The sequence below is a fragment of the Felis catus genome, chromosome A1 (genome assembly GCF_018350175.1).
Source record: "Felis catus isolate Fca126 chromosome A1, F.catus_Fca126_mat1.0, whole genome shotgun sequence".
Taxonomy (NCBI): Eukaryota; Metazoa; Chordata; class Mammalia; order Carnivora; family Felidae; genus Felis; species Felis catus.
Window position 1 is genome coordinate 111,269,351 of NC_058368.1, and position 19,423 is coordinate 111,288,773.

At 36.6% G+C, this 19,423-nt stretch overlaps 1 protein-coding gene across 4 annotated transcripts in view; it reads left to right on the forward strand.

Annotated features, from left to right (window-relative positions):
* Positions 1-17,834, forward strand: part of SEC24A (SEC24 homolog A, COPII coat complex component) — a 72,325-nt gene extending 54,491 nt beyond the window's left edge. For all 4 annotated transcript variants that reach the window (XM_011282147.4, XM_019832106.3, XM_045059047.1 and 1 more), the window contains 7 exons: positions 294-404; positions 4,452-4,627; positions 7,179-7,316; positions 10,183-10,287; positions 10,854-10,946; positions 14,301-14,404; positions 14,848-17,834. In XM_011282147.4, coding sequence (XP_011280449.1) covers positions 294-404; positions 4,452-4,627; positions 7,179-7,316; positions 10,183-10,287; positions 10,854-10,946; positions 14,301-14,404; positions 14,848-14,962 — 842 coding nt within the window. In that variant the 3' untranslated portion in view covers positions 14,963-17,834. The remainder of the gene's footprint in view (positions 1-293; positions 405-4,451; positions 4,628-7,178; positions 7,317-10,182; positions 10,288-10,853; positions 10,947-14,300; positions 14,405-14,847) is intronic.
* The last annotated feature ends 1,589 nt before the right edge of the window (positions 17,835-19,423 follow it).

Sequence of the window (19,423 nt, forward strand, 5' to 3'; positions counted from 1 at the left end):
AAAAGAAAGAAAGTAACCAAAAGGTTTAGAAAAGAAATTTTTAAGAAGCGAACATGTTACCATAATTTATGATTCCTTTTGAGTAATAACTTGAACAAAAAGAATTTTATAGTCAAAAAATGAAAGAAATAAAAGTTAATGAGCTTTTACTCATTAAGGCTTTGAAACTATTTCTGCTTATTAAATAATCTTTTTGGTTCTAAATTGAAAAGAAGTGATTTTTCCAAGAGACTTGCATACAAGTTTTTAAATATAAGTTGTCCCTTACTGTCATTTATATGTTTTCCCCAAAGGTGAAAGAAGAATTCGTGTTCATACTTTGTGTTTGCCTGTAGTTTCAACTCTGAATGAAGTCTTTCTTGGAGCTGATGTTCAAGCAATTGCAGGGTTATTGGCCAATATGGGTAAGAATTGTTATCACCTATTGTAAATATTTCACAAATAATAACATTAGAAAAATCTGGAGAGTTTTATCTTGCTTTAAATTTTTTTCTTAAATTTACTTTTAGAGAGAGTGAGCGTAAGTGGTGGAGAGTGACAGAGGGAGAGAGAGAGAATCCCAAGCAGGCCCCACACTCAGCAGGGAGCCCTGTGCAGCGCTCATCTCATGACCCTGGGGTCATGACTTGAGTCAAAATCAGCAGTCAGATGCTGAACCGACTAAGCCACCCAGGCACCCCTTATTTTTCTTGAAATAATTAGCTTTAGGGGCATCTGTGTGGCTCAGTCAGTTAAGTGTCCGACTTCGGCTCAGGTCATGATCTCCTGCCTAGTGACTTCAAGCCCTGTGTCAGGCTCTGTGCTGACAACTTAGAGTCTGGAGCCTGCTTGGGATTCTGTGCCTCCCTCTCTTTCTGCCCCTTCCCTGCTCACGCTCTTTGTCTCTCTCTTAAAAAAAAATAAACATTAAAAAAAAATACTGGGGCGCCTGGGTGGCTTGGTCGGTTGAGCGTCCGACTTCGGCTCAGGTCATGATCTCACGGTCCGTGAGTTTGAGCCCCGCGTCAGGCTCTGGGCTGATGGCTCAGAGCCTGGAGCCTGTTTCAGATTCTGTGTCTCCCTCGCTCTCTGCCCCTCCCCTGTTCATACTCTGTCTCTCTCTGTCTCACAAATAAATAAACGTTAAAAAAAAAAAAATTAAAAAAAATACTTAACTTTAAAGGTTTCAGTGTTTTGGATTCTGTGTATGCCTCCTAAGTAACTACTTGAATGAAAGGAACTTTTTTTTTCCTTTATTTAAGCAGCTTTATTAAGATATAATTTATGTGCCATATCACTTAACCTATTTTAAGTCTGCAACTCTGTTATCTATGATATATTTGCTGAATTGTATGGCCATCACCTCAATCTAATTTTAGAACATTTTTATCATCCCAAAAAGAACCTCATGCCTATCAGCAGTAACTGCCCACTTCCTCTTTTTATCCCTCACCAGCTTTAGGCAACTACTAAACTGCTTCCTGTTTTATAATCTGCCTGTGGTGGATTTAAATAACCATATTTTACTAAATGTTCAATACTAAAGGTTAATAGCTTTCTTGTGAGGTCTGTAACTTGGATTGCAAGAGACAGTGAAGTTATGTAAAGATCATTATTCTTGGAGTCATGGAATTTGAGATTGAAAACCAGTTTACTTTTCACACATAAGTTTGCATTCTTGGCCAGATCACCTGAGCTAGAATTTATTTATTCATACCTTCAGTTCTTTACTTCTGTCTCAGACATAGTTTAGTTGCCTCCTTGATTTTTTGTTGTTGTTTTTACTTTTTTTTTCTCCTTGAGGAAAGATGTCGTTCGGTCCATTTACTTCAAACTCAAATCTGCCTATGATAAGGGTGATTACTTTTTTTTTTTTTTATTTCCTATTGGTAAATTCTTTTTTTTTTTTTTTTTAAGTTTATTTTGAGAGAGAGAGAGTGAGCACGCCTGAGCAAGGGAAGGGCAGAGAGAAAGGGAGAGAGAATCCCAAGCAGGCTCCGCACCATTATCAGGAGCCCATCTTATGGCTCTAGCTCATGAACCGTGAGATCATGACCTGAGCCAAAATCAAGAATTGGATGCTTAACTGATTGAGCCACCCAGGTGCCCCAGCAAATTTTTTCTTTAATGAAGCCTGATGAAGGCCAAACCCATTTTAGTTAGTCTCATATGCTGTTGAAAGTTAAAGATTGTGGGGGTGCCTGGGTGGCTCATTCGGTTGGGCGTCCGACTTCAGCTCAGGTCATGATCTTGCAGTCCATGAGTTCGAGCCCCGCGTCGGGTTTTAGGCTGATGGCACGGAGCCTGGAGCCTGCTTCCGATTCTGTGTTTCCCTCCCTCTCTGCCCCTCCCCTGTTCATGCTCTGTCTCTCTCTGTCTCAAAAATAAATAAACGTTAAAAAAAAAAAAATTAAAAAAAAAGAAAGTTAAAGATTGTGACCTAAGAAATTTGAGGGTCATTGCCTTTATATTTTGTTCAACTAATACTTTTTAGTAACAGTATGATCAATATTATCTTTATTGTCATCAGCAAGAACTATATATTAGGTGGTATTTGTAGGTCTGAAAAAATCTGCACAATGGTTTGCTTCACAAAAAGTATTGGTTTTGTTACTAAATTCGGTTGATAGCATTATGAACATTTTTTCACATTTTATAAATTTTTTAAAAAATTTTATAAATTTTTTTCACATTTGATAAAGATTTTATCAAAATCTTTAAAATCAGGATGTCTTCAATTGAAGTCTTAAGAGTTAACTGTTGATCAGGTTGGCTATATACAAATTTGGTTATAGCAGTTAATAACATCACTTTATTGATTGTATTTTTTTTAATGTTTATTTTTGAGAGAGAGGGAGAGAGGCCAGGAGTGGGGAGGGGCAGAGAGAGAGAGAGAGAGAGGTAGAGAAAGAATCCCAAGCAGGCTCTCTGCTGTCAGGGCAGAGCCCGATGTGGGGCTTGAACTCACGAACCGTGAGATCATGATCTGAGCCAAAGTTGGACGCTTAACCAGTTGAGCCACCCAGATACCCCAGTACTGATTGTATTTTTGATATCACATGAATTGACGTTTTTTTTTTTTAAGCTTATTTATTTTGAGGGAGAGAGAGCTCAAGGAGTAGGGGCAGAGAGAGAGAGGGAAAGAGAGGATCCCAAGCAGGCTCCATGCCATCAGCACAGAGCCCCACGCAGGGCTCAATCTTAAGAACCGTGAGATCATGACGTAAGCCGAAATCAAGAGTCAGATGCTTAACCGACTGATCCATCCAGGTGCCCCAACATAAATTTAGTTAGTTAGTTAGTTAGTTAATTAAAATTTTTATTATTTTTTAATGTTTATTTACTTAGTTTTGAGAGAGACAGAGTGTAAGTAGGGGAAGGACAGAGAAAAAGAGAAACACAGAATCCAAAGCAGGCTCCAAGCCCCAAGCTAACAGCACAGAACCTCATGCAGGTTTCAGACACAGGGACCACAAGATCATGGCTTGAGCTGAAGTTGGACGCTTAACCGACTGAGCCACCCACATGACCCTTAACTTTTTTTAATGTTTATTTTTGAGAGAGAGAGAGAGAGAGAGAGAGAGAGAAGAGAGAGAGCGAGCCAGAACATGAGCAGGGGAGGGGCAGAGAGAGAGAGAGGGAGGCCCAGAATCTGAAGCATACTTCAAGCTGTCAGCACAGAGCCTGATGCAGGGCTCAAACTCACAGCCGTGAGATCATGACCTGAGCCGAAGTCGGACATTTAACTGACTGAGCCACCCAGGTGCCCCATGAATTTAGTTTAGTTGTAGTTTAAGAATTCTCTAAAACAATTATATGCTTTTAGTGTTTAAATTTTTCTTCAGGGGAAAAATTTTTTTTCCAGTATGCTGAAATGCATGTAAACAGAGTGGCATGACAGGTGATGAGAAGCATCTAAGTAGCTAAGAGCTCTTGCAATAAATATAGGGTAAAATTCTCTGTGAAGAAAGCATGTGCTTTAGTTGCAGACTTTTTTCTTTTTCTGTAGTATGTAGATAAAATGGTGGATTACTACTAATAACATCTTAGATTTGGGGTACCTGGGTGGCTCACTTGGTTGAGTTTGTAACCCTTGATCTCCAGGTTATGAGTTCAAGCCCCACATTGGGAGTAGAACTTATTTAGAAAGAATATTTCAAAATAACATCTTAGATTGAACAAAGAACAGTTTTCCCATTTTACAGGTAAGGAAACATACTCATGAAGGTTAGATTCCTTGCCATATTGTCTTACAGTTAGGAAATAGAGAAGCATTTCAGCCAACTTTGATTTGACTCTTCAGACGATGTGCTTTGAGCTGCTATGCTTGTCTCCTTGTGTATGTGATACATTGGAGAGGGAATATGTATAATAAAAAAAAATACATCTCTTCTATCTGTAACAGTGGGATTGAAGTGGGATAGCTAAACTTCTATCTTCTCTCTTGTTTGTTCCTGCCTTCCATCTGTTAGCTGTTGACAGGTCTGTGACTGCCAGTCTGAGTGATGCTCGAGATGCCCTAGTGAATGCTGTCATAGATTCTCTTTCAGCTTATCGTTCTTCAGTCCTAAGTAACCAGCAGCCTGGACTCATGGTTCCTTTTTCTTTGCGGCTTTTCCCACTCTTTGTGTTGGCTCTCCTTAAACAGGTAAGAGAGTTAAACCCAGAAACTAACACAATAATGTCATTAGCCCAAGTTTTTATCCTGTAAACCACTAAACATTGTATGTATAACTTTAAGCCAGTTAAGTTTTCTAAGCACAGGGATCCTGGCTTTTATTGGAACCTTGAAAAAATTTGTAACCCAAAAAAGTTTAAAAATACTGATTTAAAGCGTGTGCCTTATTTGTAAGAGATGAAGGTATTCACTTAAGTTATCAAAGATGTAAGTGATGTAAGTAATGATCAGTTTTCCAAAACAATCTTTTATTGCTAGAGCAAGGAGTGACACATGAAACTCTTCTTTGGTTTTTTCCTGCTCCCTACAGTATCTCAGCCACATACTACTAAATCTTAGCTATGCCTTCTCATACCTGTGCCATGGGCTGCATTGCACTTTCCTCTTACTGTGTTTGAGCTCAAATGTTATCTCTCTAGCAGTTGCCTTTCCTTCTATGGTCCTGTAGAGTTTTTCATTTGATATTGTTATTTAATGATCTCCCCTGCCTGCCCTTTATCCATACCACTGGCTCCCCCTGCCCCGCTCTCCAAAAAAGAAAGGAAACTCTGGGCTGGTGAAGGAGACTTATTTTTCCAGGGTACAAAATCCAATGTCCAAGCTTATGTACTTACTGTAACTTTCCCTTGTAAGTTTTATTAAAAAGCTCATGTTAATAAATCACTTAGGGTTACATCCTAGATTTCAAAACTGATCAAAACTACTCTGGATCTTGTCAATTTGTATACTTTTCTGAACTCCAGGATCTACCTGTCTGGTGTATGTCATCTCTTCTTAGGTGAGAAGGGTAACCCACTTAACCTAATAGGATGGCTTTTGGATCAGCTTCTAGTTTCTTTAACTCAAATTATGCATTTCTACTTCTGAATATAATCTAAATACATAGAAATTACATAAATACTTAAATTTTAACATTTAAAAATCTGAGCTTTTCCCTCTTCAGGTCTTTCCTTAATGCTGTCCTTTCGCTGAGGCCTGTCTTCCCTTACCTCCCCATTTAGTGTGCAACACTCTGTTACCATTCTAACCTACATTCTTTATCTGTCTTCCCTCCCTTATTTTTTCTCTAAAGCATTTAACACTGACATATCAGTATTTTGCTTATTTATTATTTACTTTTCTCTTACTGGGATTTTTTAGTTATAAGGACAGGGATTTTTATCTTTTTTGAAAAGTTTACCACTTTGTTTCAGCACTTAGAACAACAGTTCTTAGTACATAACAGGCTCTCAGTAGTTATTGAATCAATAAATGAAATTTCCTTCTTCCATTTCCCATAATATTCTTTTTTTCTTTCTTAGTGACTATCAACATACTAATTTAAAAAATCTTGAGGCACCTGGCTGGCTTAGTTGGCGGAGTATGCAACTCTTGGTCTCATGGATTTGAGCCCCACAGTGGGCACAGAGCTTACTTTAAAAAATCTTAAGAGCCTTGGAGTGCCTAGGCTGGTTCGATCAGTAGAGCATGTGACTCTTGTTCTTGGGGTTGTGAGTTGAAGACACACTTTGGGTGTAGAGATTACTTCAACAACAACAACAACAACAACAAAAAGCCTTAAGAGCCTTTCTGATCTTCAGCTTCCTTTGTTTATAGTTAGTACACTTGTTTTATGGCATAATCTCATTGCTCCTAGCTCTCTGCCTCTTTCTACTACTTTCCATCAATAGGAATGCTTACAACCTTTTTTTTTTTTAAACATTTTATTTTTTTAAGTAATGGCTACACCCAATTTGGGGCTTGAAATTAGAATCCTGAGATCAAGAGTTGCATGCTCCTACTGACTGAGTCAGCCAGGTACCCCAGGAATGCTTAAAACTTTACCTCGAAACTTTTAGTATTCTCTATGAAGCTAATAGATCAGTTACAATTCACTACAATAAGAACCAGTTACAACTCAGCAGTTCTTCCTGCCCACGGATCATGTCCCTGTGCTTTAATAAAATCACCTGTGGGAAAAAAACAAAAACAAAAAACAGTTAAAACTCATTACTTATTAACTTTATTTTGCTAAGTAACTGTCCTCATTTGCATTATTGTATTATTATTTTTCCTAATTGATTTGTAAGCTTTATTGTGTTGTTTATATAACTGAAGGAGAAACAAGGATAGTTAACCACCATTAGTCATCACCCAGCATTTATAAAACACAGGTCTTTGGTCCTTCATTTGTGTTTTCATTTTTTCATCTGCAATATAACCTTACCCTTCTCATGGTATTATTTAGATTTTTATGTCACCATCATTGTATGGTAGAGTGTTTAGATCCATTTCACTGATTAGGAAACAGAGAGATCCAGTGACTTTGCCATGGTCAGGTAATTAATTTCTTCCAGGTGGGGCTATAACCACAATTTAATAGATTTGTGTGACTTCTTAAAGGATACTTTTAAAAGAATAATTAACAGTAAATTTGCTAATTCTGTCTGAAGATACTCTTTTAACATCTGAGTTGGAAAGCTTTGTTTATATTTGTTATTAAATACCCATTTTTTGGATGGGGGTTGGTTTTTTGTTATAGAAATCGTTTCAGACTGGGACAAACGCACGTCTAGATGAACGCATTTTTGCCATGTGTCAAGTGAAAAATCAGCCATTGGTCTACCTTATGCTCACAACTCATCCCAGTTTGTATAGAGTTGACAATCTTTCAGATGAGGTAAGATTGATTACTTTTTTAGTGGCTTTTTCTTGGAGGTTTATAAGCCTAATTATATTGAGTCCATTGTAGAAATGAGGAAAGTTTTTATTGCTTCGCTAAGTCTGTGTAAGGAAATTTTGGTTTGGGGAAGCTCATGAGATAGTATCTCTTTTCTTACTAAATTATTATTTAAGATATTGAAGTAATAAATTTCCTTAAGTTTGTTTAAGACAAATCTGTAAAGGGGCATCAGGGTGGCTCAAGTCGGTTAAGTGTCAGACTTCAGCTCAGGTCAGGATCTTGCAGTTCCTTACTTCGAGTCCCATGTTGGGCTCTGTGCTGACAGTTTGAAGCCTGGAGCGTGCTTCAGATTCTGTGTCTGTGTCTCCCTCTCTCTCTGTTCGCTGTCTCCCCCTCCCCCCTCTCCAACCTCCCGCTCTATCTCTCAAAAATAAATAAACATTAAAAATAAAAATAAAAAAAAAAAGACAAATCTCTAAAGCAAATTTCCTAAATGTAGAGCTTATCTGATTTACTTATTTAAATTTTTTTTTTCAACGTTTATTTATTTTTGGGACAGAGAGAGACAGAGCATGAACGGGAGAGGGGCAGAGAGAGAGGGAGACACAGAATCGGAAACAGGCTCCAGGCTCTGAGCCATCAGCCCAGAGCCTGACGCGGGGCTCGAACTCCCGGACCGCGAGATCATGACCTGGCTGAAGTCGGATGCTCAACCGACTGCGCCACCCAGGCGCCCCTCTGATTTACTTATTTAAACAAATTGATCTGAAGGGAGTGTCCTGAGGGCGAAATTATATCTGAAAACCCCAGGTCAGTGTTTAGTGCAGCAATATTATTGATTTAAAAAATAATTTAAGTTGTAACATTATTTGTCCTTTTTTTTTCCCCTTTCTTTCTTTTGAAGTTCCCACTGAGATATTATTATTTACCTGAGTTAAAGTCAGATGCATGAAAATATCAAATCATAATCTTTCTTTCTAAAATTGTGATCAAGTTAGGATATATATATGTACACACACACACATATATGTATATATATGTGTATATATATGTATATATATATGTGTGTGGGTGTGTGTATAGGAAGCAATATTTTGCTTAAAAACCTTTCAAAGCTTAAAGAATTTACGATCTTGCATATATAAAGGACAAATTGCATATGAAATTTGAGCAGTCTTTGCATTGCCTCATTCTTTCATATGGGCCTTTACTTAGAAGACTAGAAAACAGAGCCACTGATAGCTTCTTTTCTTTCCCACCAGAAAAAAGTCAAGATTATTTTTTTCTTTTATATTTGAAAACCTCTAGAAATTTCTAAATAGCTATATTGAGGCAGTGCACGGTCTTTCTCCTGCTTTTCACATGCCCTAAGGCAAGAAGTCTTAAGGTAATATGGTTAATAGTCCCTGTTAGAATTAAAGCCTCATGGCTAGAGGGGAAATACCTCTTGGTAGGTCAGTATTTTATTTACTTCCTGCTTCTAAGGTTTAATCAAGTACCTAGATAAAATGGTTAAAAATTTTTGGGTCAAAAATTAAGTTATGAATATTTAAAGGTGTGTTTGTGTTTTCAGATAACAGTATGTCTTTTAGAAATGAGAAACTTCCATTTCTGGCCTTAATAAATAAAAGATATGTCAAACTGATAAGAACTATTAAGATATCATTTGCATTGGGCTTTTAATCCTCCCTCATTATGTACACATGACTTAAGCCACACAATCAGCCATTATTATTAACTAATTATACATAGATATTAGTTGCATTTATTGTATTTTATAATAGTTAAAATCAGAAGTTAATTTGGTTTTATTGGAATTCACAATGGGGTTTTTTTAGATAAGTGATAAATATTTCTTCATCTTCTTTATATTTAAATACGAATAACTGATTTACCTAAGTAAGTTTCAAAGTCTTGGAATTAACATTGGAATTAAAATTTTAATTGTGACTCCATATTACCATGTCAACAAAAATTCTTGGAATTCAAAGGTTTGGTCAGAGGCCAGGGAAAGCTTTAGTGTTAAACATTTTACAAACCAGGAGATGCAGCCTTCCTAACAGAAGTACACTCTGAAGGAGGAAGGATTTCAGCTCAGGGTTACGTAGGCAGAAACTGCAAGTTCTGGGTTCTTATTAGGAGTTGGTCAGACTGAGGTCCCAAACTGCGACTTCAGGAGCAGGTTGACAAGCAGGATACAATTTAGTGTTTCTGGTAGCAGCTTCAGGATATGGCAGCTGCTGGAGGGTGTGATAAGATTTGTGGCAGGGTCAGCAAATTTTCCTGAATTTTATGTGGGCTTGTCAACTCAGGCTGTGTTGACTGGTTTTGTTCCTCAATGATCATTTGGCCTGATAAAAATTTTAGCTTTTCTGGGATGCTTGGGTGGCTCATTCGGTTAAGTGTCTGATTCTTGGTTTTGTGTGCTCTCTCTCCCTCAAAATAAATAAACTTTAATGAAACAAAATAAAATTTTATCTATTCTCCTTTGACATGAAGGAACCCATCTTGTCTGTTAGCCGTTGTCTAATTATTGGGGTATTTTGTTCTCAATTATTATCTAGGAAAAGCTTTAACTTTTGGGAGCACCTGGGGTGCTCATTTGGTTAAGCATCTGACTTCAGCTCAGGTCATGATCTCATGGCTCTAGAGTTCAAGCCCCGTATGGGGCTCTGTGCTGCCAGCTCAGAGCCTGGAGCCTGCTTGGGATTCTGTGTCTCTTTCTCTGCCCCTCTTCTGCTCGTTCTCTCTCTCTCTCTCTCTCTCTCTCTCTCTCTCTCTCTCAAAAATAAATAAATGTTAAAAAAATAGTCTTTTAAATAATAAAAAATAAAAGCTTTAACTTTTCTGTCTAATTTCTCAGGGAGCACTCAACATCAATGATCGCACCATACCTCAGCCGTCTATTCTTCAGCTTTCCGTGGAGAAGCTCAGCAGGGATGGAGCTTTCCTCATGGATGCAGGCTCTGTGAGTTAGTCTGACTGATCTGGATCATTCCCTCCATGTACTAGTACACATTCATTCCCTATAATATCTTCTTTTTGGGGGCAGATTATATGCTATTTAATCTCTATTTTTGTGTGAGCCACATTCTCCCTTCATAGCCTCTTCTCATGCCAAGCATAAAATGTCTCATTATGCTTAAAACTGATTATTATTAGTTCATTTGAAGTCAGTACAGTTTCACTAAACATATTTATTATTTTGATCTTTTAAATCATACTCAGTGCTAGGAGTGCCTGGGTGGCTCAGTCGGTTGAGCCTCCAACGCTTGGTTTTAGCTCAGGTCATGATCTCACAGTTCCCTGAGTTCCAGCCCCACATCTGGCTCTGTGCTGACTACCGAGTCTGCTTAGGATTCTCTGTCTCCCTCTCTCTCTGTCGCTCCCCTGCTCATGCTCTCTTGCTCTCAAAATATATAAATAAACTTAAAAAAAAAAACACACACACACAAAAATATACTCAGTGGTAAAGGTGAGTCAGCAGCAGACTGTTAAATGCACATCTCAAAATAATTTTCTTCCTGTCCCCAGGTATTGATGCTTTGGGTTGGAAAAAATTGTGGACAAAATTTTCTCAGCCGAGTTCTAGGAGTTCAAAACTATGCATTAATTCCACAAACTATGGTAAGAATTTATTAGAGTGATTATAGTAGACTTAAAGGGCATTTCAAATGTGGCAAAATCATGAACATCCCATTTTAAATCAGTTTTTCCAGAAAATAAAATGGTGCCACAGATTATGTTTCCCTTCTAATTGGGAACATAAAATAGTCATTTTATGTTTTAAAGGCATTCTTTGGGTTATTTTGCATCAATGACTTAGTTCTTATGTGTCTATGACAATAGACTATTTTAGGAAGAAAGTAATGAATTTAGTTAATGCCCCCCCCCCCAAAAAAAAGAAATAGTTTTCTAGAATTAGTGTTAATGTTGTAGTTTTTGTGTTTTTGTGTTTTTGGCAAGTGATTTCATTGATGACAAGGTCCTTTTAACTGCTGCTTTAGAGTAAGAACTGATCTAATTGCCACACAAGCAAATAACTTGTGATCAGTGTCAGTTGGATTAATATTTACTATTGAAGAAAATAACAATAAACTCTGTCAATAGCTCTGTCACCTTGTCAAGTCACTAACAGCCTTATCCGTAAAGTAAGAATATTGTTGCCTATGGAGGAGTAACTGAAATGATCCATGAGAAAGCATTTGTTAAGCTATAAAGCATTTGGATAAGTTTCAGTTTTAAAGTTAGAATTAATTATAACATGGTATTATTTAGTGTCATATTTTTCAGACTCTACTATCTGTTTGTCCCAACTTTGGAATATGTATTTTATGTCAGTGCTTTTTCACATTTATGGGTTTAACTCCATTCACAGAAGTCATCGAGAGATTCATGTATTTAAAAGACCTATCTGGGGCACCTAGGTGGCTCAGTCAGTTAAGTGTCTGACGTCGGCTCAGGTCATGATCTTGAGGTTTGAGAATTTGAGCGCCACATTGGGTTCTGGGCTGATAGCACGGAGCCTGCTTCAAATCCTCTGCCCCCCTTTCTCTCTGCCCCTCCCCTGTTGCGCTCTCTCTCAAAAATAAATAAACATTAAAAAAAAAAAAGATAATATCTCTCAGAATTAATGCTGGGATAAGCTCTAGCTTTCAGGGTTTAAAATTACTGCTCTGGTTGACTAGGCATTTTAAGTAATGAGATAAGAAATTGGGGCACCTGGGTGGCACAATTAAAAAAAAAAAGAAAAAACACTGACAAAAAAAGAAATTTTCATATTTGTAATAACTCCTGAATGAATCAATTAATTCTAGATGCCATAATAAAATGAAGAGGGGAGGTAGGATGTTCTTCTGGATCAGGACTCAATAGAGTGTGCCAAAGAGGGCCTGCCACCTGTTTTTGTTTTACTGGAACATAGCTATGTCCATTCACTTATGTATGGTCTGTGGCTACTTAGTGGAACATTGGTAGGGTTGTGTATTGCAAAAGAGACCAAATGACCTGCAAGCCAAAAGTATTTATTGTCTGACCTTTTAAGAAGTTTGTGTACCCCTAGGGGAGCCTGGGTGCTCAGTCAGTTAAGCATCCAATTCAGCTCAGGTCATGATCTCACGGTTTGTGAGTTAAAGCCCCACATCAGACTCTGTGCTGACAGCTCAGAACCTGGAGCCTGCTTCGGATTCTGTGTGTACCTCTCTCTCTGCCCCTCCCCAGTTTAGACTCTGTCTCTCTCTCTCAAAAAATAAACAAACATTTAAAAAAGTTTGCGGAACCAGAAAAGACCCCAAATAGCGAAGACAATCTTCGAAAAGAAAACCAAAGCAGGAAGCATCACAATCCCGGACTTCAAGCTGTATTAGAAAGCTGTAATCATCAAGACAGCATGGTACTGGCACAAAAACAGACCCTCAGATCAATGGAACAGAATAGAGAACCCAGAAATGGACCCACAAACGTATGGCTCATCTTTGACAAAGCAGGAAAGAATATCCAATGGAATAAAGACAGTCTCTTCAGCAAATGGTGCTGGGAAAACTGGACAGCGACATGCAGAAAAATGAACCTGGACCACTTTCTTACACCATACACGAAAATAAACTCAAAATGGATGAAAGACCTAAATGTAAGGCAGGAAGCCATCAAAATCCTCGAGGAGAAAGCAGGCAAAAACCTCTTTGACCTCGGCCTCAGCAACTTCTTACTCAACATATCTCTGGAGGCAAGGGACACAAAAGCAAACATGAACTATTGGGACCTCATCAAAATAAAAAGCTCCTACACCACAAAGGAAACAATCAGCAAGACGAAAAGGCAACCGACAGAATGGGAAAAGATACTTGCAAACAACATTATTAGATAAAGGGTTAGTATCCAAAATCCGTAAAGAACTTCTCAAACTCCACACCCAAAAAACAAATAATCGAGTGAAGAAATGGGCAAAAGACATGAATAGACACTTCTCCAAAGAAGACATCCAGATGGCCAACCGACACGTGAAAAAATGCTCAACATCACTCATCGTTAGGGAAATACAAATCAAAACCACAATGAGATACCACCTCACACCTGTCAGAATGGCTAACATCAACAACTCAGGCAACAACAGATGTTGGCGAGGATGAGGAGAAAGAGGATCTCTTTGCATTGTTGGTGGCAATGCAAGCTGATGCAGCCACTCTGGAAAACAGTATGGAGTTTGCTCAAAAAATTAAAATTAGAACTACCCTACAACCTAGCAATTGCACTACCAGGTATGTATCCAAGAGATACAGGTGTGCTGTTTCGAAGGGGCACATGCACCCCAATGTTTATAGCAGCACTATCGACAATAGCCAAAGTATGGAAAGAGCCCAGATGTCCATGGATGGATGAATGGATAAAGAAGATGTGGTATATCTATACAATGGAGTATTACTCGGCAACCCAAAAGAATGACATCTTGCCATTTGCAACTCCGTGCATGGAACTAGAGGGTATTATGCTAAGCGAAATTAGCCATTTGGAGAAAGACAAATATCATATGACTTCACTCATATGAGGACTTTTAAGAGACAAAACAGATGAACATAAGGGAAGGGAAGCAAAAATAATATAAAAACAGGGAGAGGGACAAAACATAAAAGATTCTTAAATATGGAGAACAAACAGAGGGCTACTGGAGGTGTTGTAGGAGGGGGGATGGGCTAAATGGATAAGGGGCATTAAGGAATCTACTCCTGAAATCATTGTTGCACTATATGCTAACTCACTTGGATGTAAATTTAAAAAAAATAAATGAAAATACAAAAAAGGAAAAAAAAGTTTGCCTAGCTCCTACTAGAAAATTGTGGTATACACACTCCCAGACCCCTTCCCTGAGACTTCCGAAATCAATATGTGCAGTTCAGCACAGGTGATTCATATACATGATAAACTTTGAGATGCATTAGATATATGACTCAGGTAAACTGTATATTGCTGATTTTTGTTTAATAGACAGACCTTCCGGAGCTTGATACACCAGAATCTGCCAGAATAATAGCATTCATCTCTTGGCTTAGAGAGCAGAGACCATTATTCCCCATACTTTATGTGATAAGGTAAGTTGAATTTTTCATTTACTAATAGTGAAACAATGTGTTTAGCTTTGCAAGGACCTGTCTTGAATCATAGTTAAATGTGACCTATTGCTTACGCAAACCCTTTAGAAAAGAAAAAGAATTTTCAATAAATATTACTAAATTATGCTTTATATCCAGTTACTAGTAAAAAGTATGTTAAGAGGCACCTGGGTGTTTCAGTTGGTTAAGTTGGTTAAGTGTCTGACTTCAGCTCAGGTCACGATCTCAGGACCTGAATCCTGAGCTCAGGCTCGTGAGTTCGAGCCCCACATTGGGCTCTCTGCCCTCCCCCACTCGTGCTGTCACTCTTTAAAATAAATATACTTTTTAAAAAAGTGTGTTAAAAGCCTCACGACAAATCCACTGTTTATTTTACTATTACATTTTATCTAATGTATATATTTTTGTCTTTTATTCCTAAGGGATGAGAGTCCAATGAAAGCAAACTTCCTTCAAAACATGGTAGAAGACAGAACAGAATCTGCATTATCATATTATGAATTCCTCTTGCATATACAACAACAAGTAAATAAATGAACAAATGAAGATATTTGACTTATTTTTAAGGAAATTCATGATAATGCCGAACACCTGAGAATGTGTAATACCTTCCTTTTCTATTAGGTTTGTGGACTAATGTGATGATTATATGTTCTCACTGTGATTTCAACCAACTATAGCAAATAAAGGACCACAGCAGAGAATCAAACATGCAACTCTGAAATACTGTATTTTTCAAATCAAAATACATCTACGTATATTTGATTGGATACTTTTTTCCTTTGCTGCCAATAATGTTTGAGTTGTTGTGGATTGAAATAAGATGAGACAATATTGCAGAGGTGAAGTAAATTTTGTAAAATAAAGACTTCTGTGTTTCAAATACATTTTTCTCATTTTTTCCTGAAATTTTGGCTGCTACATTTAAAACTTCACAAGACTAAGTGTTGCAGGGACATTATAAATCCATTGATAATGATCTTTTTAACATCAAAAAAATTTTTCAGAAGTAAATACTACATAGAACTAGAACCCATCCCCACACCTGTTTTTTTTTTTTTTGTTTTTTTTTAAGGAAAAAGGATCATCATGTTAACTAAAACTAGAGTGAACTAACTTCAGTCTAGTTTGAGAAAAAAAATATGAAATAATACAGTCAGGCTTTAAAATCTGTCAGTATTCTCTATGCTTGAAGAACAAAGTCACTTTGAAGTGAAATCTATAATTAAGTGGTTTTCCGATTTGACTGCAGAAGACTTGGGTGGACACACTATCCTATTCTGCAGTGAAAAGAATCAGCTGTCTTCATAAATACACTGAAACTGACAATGATAATAGGGAGATGAGAAACTTTGGTTGTCTTGATCCTTTAAGTAGGCTTTGTTTGGTACATTTCTGCTCTGATGTATAATAGAAGTGTTATATTGGTGAAATGATGAATTAAAAGAAATTAAAGGTTTTTAAAAATTCTGTCTCAAATGCTTAAGTAACATTTTTCTAAGGAGTTTAATTTAATTGGAAGCCGCTCGTAAGATATTTATTCTTGGATATTAAAACTTATTAAAAGCATGAATGCTGCTGTTTGATTTGGTGGATATTAAGATTACACAAATTCACTACATTGAAGTTATGGTAGAAACTTGATTTCTCAACATGCTCAAGAGACTGCTTTTTTGATTGAGCCAGAGAAATATTATAGTCAAAACTATTAAGTGAATTTTGTTTACAAATAGGTAAATTATACATTTGTATATTTAAAGTGCTGTGATAGGATGTCTTTAAAAGATTTGGCCCATTTTTCACTGATTCACCTTGTCTTGTATGAACCTCTTAAAGTAAAAGTTCTTCATGTGTAATACTTGATGAAAAGATTTTTGTTTCTTTGTTTTAATGGGTTAGAAAAATGTGTTTACAATCTTGGTCTCATGATCACCAATGAAATAGTAACTTTCAGGTTTACATCAGTATGAGCTGACTTTAACTCAGTTAAAGGGATAGGGAAGAAGCAGGTCCCCATTAGAGTATATACTACGGCTTGCCTGCTGGATCAGAGTAATTGGGTTTTATAAAAATATCCTCTCCCTTAAGCAGTATTAAGGTTTATCTTCAATATGCAAGTGGTACATTGAACTGGAAATTTTCTTAAAAACTGCTTCATGTATTAGGAAGCAAGTTTCATGTTGTGGCAAATTATGATAAATTTATATTTTCCCCTCTTTTCAAGAAACAGAGTCATCCTTGTGCACTGATGTTTCTTAAAATAACTAAAATTCTCTTCTTAATGTGAATTGTAAATGTTGATATTTGTAGGTCCTTTCTTAAGAGTAGTGAAGAATCTTCCAGAGGGAAAAGTTAGTGCTTCTAGGGACAGTAATCTTCCTTGTGCCTCACTTCATCCCTAAATGGGTATGACTTGTTATTGCCACATGCTTTGTTAGTATATTTCACAAATTTACTTTTTAAATTTTACTTTAAAAATTATTTTAGATAGTGTGTAATATGTGCAATCCAGAATAATTTTATAATAGGCAGGTCATAAAAACGTAACTTTAGTTAAGATTCACAATATTTGTTCTCTGGATAATGAGGGAATGAATGAGCCTTTTGGAGATATTGATATTAAGCAATTATTTTTTGCTGTACTGAATGTGTTTGATTTTTTTTTTTTTTTGGCAGTAGAGCAGTACCTGCTATCTCATCTTGTATTACTTTTTGATGTAAAGCAACTAATATTTACACTATGCCATATTTTTTTTATTGTAGTTGTAAATTATGAAAGATCCTTGAATTTTCTACAGATCTACAACTACTAAAGTAACAGACAAGGGCAATCTTGGTATTTAAATCTGAGCATGGCAATTCTACCACAAAAAGTACTCTATTTTTCTAATTTCTAGGATTTTTAAAATAACATTTCTGTACGTGACATACTAATATTCGCTGAAGCTGTACCATTTTAGTTTGCATATATTTCATTGTTTTAATTTAATGTAATGTATTGAGTCTAACAGACTGTTTTACAATAATTAGAATTAAAGATTTATTTCTTCTAATTAAAGATGCATAACAGCTATTATCTAGGGGACCATCAAATGTGATTTCAAGATTTTGTTAACTATTTCAAATAAAATCCTTCTATAGAAATTTTAATTTTGTAAAGTAGTGTATAATATTGTAACATTAAATTCTTGTTCTCAAATTCACATATGTATTGATCTTCAATGTGCTGTGTTAAATCTTGCATCTCTTAAATATTAGAGACAAGATTTGTCTTCCTTTTTACAGTTTGTAATTTTCACTGTTTTATTCCTGTAAAAAAAAAAAAGTCATTTGTAACCCATGCAAATAATCGTTTGAAATGTGCTAACTTATCAATTTGGCTATTCAATAAAGTTATTGAAAAAGCTTATATATAGTGACTCGTCATTTAAAGAGATATGGATAACTTGCCAGTTACTGAATTGTGTTATGTTGTACACCCAAGTCATTGGAAGGCTATGGCTGAAAGTGGTTTGAATCTAATCTGGTGTTACAGTGGTCATAAGCCAGGTGCACCTGGGTGTCTCAGTTGGTTAAGTGACCAATCTCAGCTCAGGTCATGAGAGCCTGGAGCCTGTTTCAAATTCTGTGTCCCACTCTATTTCTGCCCCTACCCTGCTTGCTCTGTCTCTGTCTCTCTCAAAAATAAATAAAAACTAAAAAAGAAATTATAGAGTGGTCATAAACTTAATTCTTGATGCTCACTCTTCATAGATTTAAAGTTGGTGGTTTTTTTTTTTTTTTTAATTCTTGACAGGTTTCAAGTACTACTCCACTGACTTCTGGATCCTTTGGTTATCAGTAAGATGCCTACTGTTAATCTAATTGTTACTTTGAAGATAATGTTAGCTTTCATGATTTTTCTTTTATCCTTAATATTCCTCAGTTTGGCGACTCTGAGTGTATTGTTTATCTTGCTAATTTTTCAGAGCACATTTTAATTTGAAAATCTTTGTATATCTTGATTTATGGAAAATTCTCTATTTTATTTATTTCTTTAATTGAAGTATGATTGACATATAAAGCTATTTTCTTTTAAAAATATGCTTGTCATTTTCTCTATTCTTTTTTACTTCAGAATTCATACGAGACGTATCTTTTCACTAATTCCTCTTTTGACTATGTCCAGGTTGGACTTTTCATCTCATCTCATGAATATTATATCTGCATACCTGTATTTTTCATTTCTAAGATTAATTTTTTTAATACCCGTCTGGTTTTGGTTGGTTTCTTCCTGTTTTTGCTCAGTAATGTATTCAGACTGTTCTATAAAATTCTTTCTGGGGAAATTGGCAATTTTTTAAGTTTTAATTCCAGTTATTTAACATACAGTATAATATTAGTTTCAGCTGCACCATACAGTGATTCAACAATTACATACATCACCCAGTGCTCATCACAGGTGCCCTCCTTTTCCTCCTCTTCCTCTTCTCCTCCTCCTCCTCTCTCCTCCTTTTTTTTAAAAAAAGTATTTTTTTATTAGTATTTTTTTAAGTAATCTCTACCCCCCGTGTGGAGCTTCATCTCAAGACCCCAAGATCGAGAGTCGCATGTTCTTCCGACTGAGCCAGCCAGGTGCCCCTCAACAAGTGCACTCCTTGTCCCCATCACCTATTTCACCTATACCCTCACCCCCCACAAATTCCAATTTTTTATTTGGTTGGCAGAATTTATTTTTTTTTCATTAATTCATGTATTTTGAGAGAGAGGGAGAGAGAGCAGAGGAGGAGCAAAAAGAGAGGGAGATAATCCGAAAAAGGTTCTGCACTATCAGCACAGAGCCCAACATGGGGCTCAGACCTTCAAACTGTGAGATCGTGATCTGAGCCAAGATCGAGTTGGACATGTAACTGACTGAGCCACCCAGGTGCCCCTGGCTGGCAGAATTTAAATGTAGTATTTATTCATGTTTGTTAGAATTTGAGTTTGTAGGTTACTGGAGTGGGAGAATTTTTGTTT